The sequence below is a fragment of the Physella acuta genome, unplaced genomic scaffold (genome assembly GCF_028476545.2).
Source record: "Physella acuta isolate Inbredline_101_S28 unplaced genomic scaffold, ASM2847654v3 ptg000160l, whole genome shotgun sequence".
In the NCBI taxonomy this organism is placed as follows: domain Eukaryota; kingdom Metazoa; phylum Mollusca; class Gastropoda; family Physidae; genus Physella; species Physella acuta.
The window spans coordinates 159,574-166,416 of NW_026731679.1; the positions used below are offsets into that span (position 1 = coordinate 159,574).

Sequence of the window (6,843 nt, forward strand, 5' to 3'; positions counted from 1 at the left end):
ACTACTGCAGAACACCCATAAGTCAATCATTTTTATAAATTTTATTTTACTTGTAATTGATAAAAAATAGTAAAACAAGTGTTTAAAATGTCAAATGTTTCCTTTGTAACTAAAGTCCTAACAAGCAAAAGTTATCTGACACTGACCTTACCTAACTTGCAAGTACAGGCTTTGGAGCATCACAAGAGAGTAAAATACACCCCAGCATTCGAAACAGATTGGCCTCCTTGGAATTTACATACAGAAAGTGTTGTTAGAAAAACAATAATAATAAAATTTAACATTCACTTTAGCCATTTTATTTCGCCCGTTGTATCCTTCCTCAACGGGCCATTTTTCTCGTATAAGAATATTCGAGAAAGTTTAGGGGAGATCACTCCCGGTTTATTTTCTCAGCAGTAAAACAATATAGTTGAGATTCATTTCTAATTGCGTTGGTGTTGAGGCAGAGGCGTATCCAGGTTTTCAGTGTAGGGGGAGCGAAAAATAGCAAAAAAGGCGCCGAATTTGTAATATGTTCTATATACGTATATATATATATATATATATATATATACGTATATATATATATATACGTATATATATATATATATATATATATATATATATATATATATATATATATATATATATAATATAGGGCGTAGTCTGTTTTTGTCGTCCTCGTACAATTCACTTTATAATAGCATTATGTCTTCTAAAAATTGGAATGCATAAGACACGTAAATGAAGATATTTGTATTGCTTAATCAGTTGTACAAAACGGTATTCGTTTTAAATTTAAAAAGAAACAACAATAATTTAGTTAGGCCTATATTTGATAGCAATTTTGTTTTATCCTGTACTCTAGGACTTCTGTTAGAACTACAACATCCTTTTTCGTCGAGGTTTCATTTTAGCAAAATGATCAATTACGTCTTTTAAATCAACATCAGAAGCTAATTGTCGTTCAATCGTAATCAGGGCTAAGCTGGACAACCTGTCTTCGTTCATAGTAGAACGAATGTATGTTTTCAGGAGTTTAAGACGGCTGAAGGATCTTTCTACTCCGGCACTGCTTATTGGTAAAGTCAGAAATATACGATACAAAGTGGCCAGGTTTGGATACATGGAACACAAGTCATTAGCTATCATGAATTTCAGAATGCTGTTTACTGTCACCGCTATTTCTAGAGGTTCTTTTTCAGTTGAAACTCCCTTGTTTACACTGCTTACACTAAAAACCTCTTGGTAAAATGTTCTAAATGATACGAATTCCTGCACTATTTCAGTTACACTGTCAACAACATCCGAGTACGTCACTGCTAATTGCTCCAACTGTATTAAACTGTCATCTAATGCTAAATTTTTGGGTCTAAGCAACAAAACTTGGAAGACACATCTTTAAAATTTTGAAAACTTGTGTTTGTACTAGTTATGACAGAGTCAAGTGACACTAAATAAGTTTGAACAATGAATTTTTTCCTAGAGTCAGATATCTGAGTATCCTCTGCTCGTTCGTCATGGAATATTTTCTGTTTGTATAACCTGTGTTTCTTATACTCCGTACGGATATCACATTTCTCAGCGAGCTCAGTGGCTTCGTTCTCAATCTGCTCAAATTCTGATTCAAATTCATTTCTCCAGCTACTCATCTCATTTTCAAAAATCTGAATTAATCGAAAGGCTGTTAACATATCAATGCTACTCTTCTGTAAATAAATGGATACGTTAAAAGCCTTATGCAGAATTCTTTTCCAAAACATTAAAACAACTAAAAACTCAAAGGTCTCTATTGTAACAAGAATTCCCTTTCCTTCGGCAATCTGTTTAGAAGTAGAGTTTTTAACTTCACCGTCAACTATTCTTCGCAATGCAAGAACAAGTGCTGGTAAATTCTGCAATATAGAATCTACTGCTGTCTTTCTAGAAGCCCATCTTGTATCACTAAGTCGTTTCAGTGTTAATGAAAATGCTTCTATGTTGTTGCGTTGCTCCTCTTGCAATATAGAAAGACGAGGTAGACTTCCGGTAAAAAATGTATATATGCTTTCCAGAACTCCAAAAAACAGCTGTGTTTGAATATTAGACAAAACAGCATCTAAGAGAATTAAATTTAAATTATGAGCACAGCAGTGTGTGAAGAGTGCATGTGGAGCTATTTCTCTAACTCGTTTTTGTACGCCCGATATTTCACCAGACATGGTGTTTGCTCCATCGTAGGACTGACCATAGCACATGGTCATTGACAGCCCTAAGTCTGTGACTGCTGTAAGAGGCGTTTTAAAAAAAAACCTCTGCACTAGCTTCAGGAAGCTCACAAAATTGGATAAATCTTTCGATGGCGTCTCCATGTTCAGTAACATATCTGATTGACAAAGAAAATTGATCCATTCTACTAATGTCGATAGTCGAATCTACAATTACAGCGAAATACCTAGCTATCTTAATTTCACCTACTATCTTCTTTAAAATTTGGGCTGATATAGACTTAATTAAGTCGTTTTGCATACCCGGACTTAAGTATGTTGCATTTCTGTCACCGAAAAGTAAATGTTGTTTTAGCAAATCATCTTTCTTAGAAATGAGTTTAATAAGTTCCAAAAAGTTGCCTTCATTTAATGTAGCTTCTCCTAAACCTTGGGATTCACGATGGCCCCTAAACGCCAATCCCTGTTTTCCCAAATAGAGAACTGCATCTATAATACTTTCCAGTATTATTCTGTTTTTTTCTATTTTCTTTTTTCTTGTGTTAAAATGTCACATATTATGGTTCTGTCGTTGTAAAGTCGGAACTTTGTAATTAAAAGTTCTCTCTCTGCAATCTTGTGACTTTCAGAGTTTTCATGTTTGTTAATTTTGTCGGGACCTTTTGCAAAGTTCTTACAACCCAATTTTGGATCGCCCCAAGTTTCTGACTTGTGCTTAAAAAGCCAACAAGCAAAACAAATCATATAATTTGCCTTGGGCGAATATACTAGCCAGTGTCGTATTATTTCACGACCACATTTTGTGTGGTTTTTTTTCTTGTACCAACTGGCACTAAAGTGCCGACCAGTTACATTTTTGGGAAAATCTTTATAAGTATCTTTGAGGCCTGGTTGACAAGGACCAAACTCAAGTAATGCACGTACCAGATCCGGTGTTACGGGTGTTTCACAAAACAAAAAAGGATCTGTAGGATATTCCAGATTTATATCGATTATAGCTTTAAGTTTGACTGGCATTGTACTGTCAATATCCTCTTCTAAATGTGTGTCTTCTAAAATGTCTATAGACATTACCTTATTGTCTTGAGTCTCGACGACTTGATTCTGCATATTAGATGATGTTGTTGCTTGTACATTTTGTACTTGGGTATCTTGAGACACATCAACCTCTGGTTGTATTGTTGTAGCAGTTAAAGGCATACAGCTTGAAAAATATGTATCCAGTTTGACACATTTGGATGACGATTGTTGGCGATCTGAAATTTCTTTCAATCTCTTCCTCTCCCACCCCGAATATTTATTCTTTTCTGGTTTCCTTTCCATTTAATAACCTTTTAACTAACGAATTCTAAGCGCAACTGTTGTCTTATTCGCAAAATAGTTAGTATGATACACCAAATAATTTAAATGGTGCGATTACTTTTTGATAATTACTAACTATTGGAAACAAGTTCAAACGATACATCAGCTGAGCGGATAATTAACAGTGCTATCAGGGTTAGTTTAAGTTGAGCTGTTTTTTAAATACAAAATATAGCCTTATTCAAATTTAATATAGATCTAGATCTAGTAAACTAAAAAAATAGTTAATTTAAATTTGATACTGTTTAATATAATTTGTAATCGTAATCAGTATCGTCCAAACTGTAAGAATACTACTACTTCATCGTGATGACGTTGTTGAACTTTCCCCACCGCTACGCAGTTTGCCCATAAGTAAATTTAAATAGAGGTGTCACAGTAGTTGTATTTGTTTCTGTATTGTAATTTTTTATAAATCAATCACACGATTCAAACTGTATATATAAAGTAATTATGTGTGAAGTTTTATGTATAACATTTTCGAATTCAATTATTCGTAAACAAATACATTATACCGTGGATTTAAACTTAACACCCCTCTTGTCAAGTGGTACCACCCGTAGATGTTTTTTAAACATTGCATTGCATCATAATGGTTATTTTTAGAATGGCAAACTGATGCAGCTGTTAATACGTGTTGTAAACGTAGACAGTACTAGACTAGTACAATAATGCTTAATTGCTGCATGAAAAGTAATCTTGTGATTTACATAGATGTGCCGACCAAAAATATTTTTTTAACAAATATCATTGTTTAAAACTTTGAGTTTAAAAAGTTTCCAAAAAGGCGCCACTTTGCTGAAAATGGCCAGAGGGGGAGCGGCCGCTCCCCGTGCTCCCCCCCCCCCTGCGTACGCCTCTGTGTTGAGGTTGTGTTTTTCATGTTGTATGTGGCCAGCTATTAACTCTTTTGTTAAAAAAACTTATAGTATTTACAAAATTAAGACTCGAACTTGAATGCAGGTTAAATTAATGTATGTGGCATGTGGTTAAATAAACTAACAGTATTTGCTAAAATAAGTCGAGTTTGAATGCGGGTTAAAATCAGTAGAACGTTCCTAAGTCCACCCAGCTCTGATGTGTACCTGACACATTATGGAAAGCAAATAACGGCTGGGCATAGTGATGACCACACTATCCCTTTAGGTGCAGAAGTCTCTGAAAAATGAACTCTACGTCATGTTCTTGGACACGAAAAGAAGATGATGATGATTAACATAAAGACTAAGAACAAATGACCATATTTCATTTGATGAGAATAAACCTATGTAATTGGCCATATTATCTATCTACACTTCCCTAGGCTTAACTAGTAACTGGTCAGTGCAACCGTGGTGAAACCCACGGTGGTCAAATCTTATCCTTAACCTTAGTCTAAATAAAAACACAAACTACTAAAAATAAAACAAAAAAACTAACAATTTACAGAATTTATTGCATGAAATAAAATGGAACAAAAAAAAAACGTAAACATTAAGTCAAATTCAAAACATCCTAATGCAACACTAAAAAATCACCAATGCCAAACAAACAAAACACAACATTCAATGGGATATTATGTACTTTCGGTACCTCGGATAGTCTAGGCTCTGAACACACAGACAACCATCCTTACCAGTACTGCCACCGAAATGCCATCTAATATCCGCACCAAACATCAAACAAAACAATCCATACAAATCAAGCCAAGTTGCACAAACAACTTCACTGGAAGGGGGGAGGGGAGAGAAAAAAGAAAAAGAAAACATAAGGAAATGCATGGAAAAATATATACATCAATATATACATGTTTAAATACTACTGACTACTACTGAAGATATCAAAAGCCTCGAGTAAAATACTAATCCCACCTACTACCACTAATCCTAGAATTCTAAATCAATTCTCAAAACCAAAATTAATCACTGTCTAACAAAGAAATTAGCCAATTAAAATAACTTGCAATAAAAATCATCATTGTAGAACCAATCTATCCTACACAAGGAGCAGCACGAAGCCATTGGTCTACCTATAAAACATCCACATTGATAACAATACAGTTAACACGCCCCGCTAAGGCCCTAATAAAGGTAGACACAAAGCAAGTGACTCAACATGACGTTGTAAGAAACATCACACACATTAAATTTACAGCAACCTAAAACTCGAGGCAAACTAAAACACACTCATTACTGTCTAAGACAACCACAACAAAATTACTTGTGACTGAGCCCAACTTAGTCATCGTGGGGAACTCACAATAACAATACTTTAAAATAATAAAGTAAAATACACAAACGCACTCAAACAAGTTTGGAAAACCATCCTATACACAACGACCTAAACCACGTGGTCTAAAACACGCCAAGGGTTTTAGAAAATACCAAAATACATTTCAAATCTTTCAAAAAAGAACACACCACGTGTATACCAGACAAGCCGATGCCCACTAACTCTTTTCAGACGAAAAAGAAAGAAAACGAGAAACATCGGCAGTCGCTTTCATACCAATCACACATATACCAATAAAATAAATAATTATCATTTTAAAAATTAAAAAAAAACCCCACGTTTTCTGATTGAACAGTAAGCCAGAAGAGGGAAAATACCGAACCTTGTTTTTATCAAATTACAATTACTAGGTTATGTCCCTTTTTTTGTAAAAATCAATAGGAGTTTAAAATGATCAATAAATTTTTCCATAGATCAATTTAGTAATAATAATAATTGAATATTGTATTGTCATCGGAAACAAAGCTTCCCTGAAAATTGCAGCGCGTTAGCTAACTGGGAAGTGCCCAAAATTTCGATCGCAAGATTTGATGGAAAGACAAACAAACAGACGCGAAAGCAAGTTAAAGAAATCGTGGGGAAAAACAAATACCTTCACGCACGAGGTGAGCCCACACAGAAACTGATCTTATCTACATCTCGCCTCGGGTCAACTGAAAGAAATTATCCGAGCGGTAAGTTTTTATACTGACCGCTTCGTGCGGAACGGGAAACCCTGTAGCCGCTGTCAAGTGGACCATTCACGCAGATTCGCACACAATAAAATAATACAAAATAAGACATCCATTCACCCGCTCACACTAACATTAGTAACAGACAAATGTTGTCCGACACTGACCTTACCTAACTTGCAAGTACAGGCTTTGGAGCATCACAAGAGAGGAAAATACACCCCATCATTCAAACACATTGGCCTCATTGGAATTTACATACAGAAAGTGTTGTTAGAAAAACAATAATAATAAAATTAGACACATGCTTTAGCCATTTTATTTCTTTAAATTTTCGCGTTAGAATTTCA

General features: G+C 34.8%; 1 protein-coding gene across 1 annotated transcript; it reads right to left on the minus strand.

Annotated features, from left to right (window-relative positions):
• Positions 1–864: 864 nt before the first annotated feature.
• On the minus strand, positions 865–3,512 carry LOC131935797 (zinc finger MYM-type protein 1). Its single transcript, XM_059292453.1, has 4 exons — positions 3,042–3,512; positions 2,493–2,652; positions 1,528–2,347; positions 865–1,381 (listed from the first exon to the last, which is right to left on the minus strand). The coding sequence occupies exons 1-4, from the start codon at positions 3,510–3,512 to the stop codon at positions 865–867; spliced, it is 1,968 nt and encodes a 655-aa protein (XP_059148436.1).
• Positions 3,513–6,843: the final 3,331 nt, after the last annotated feature.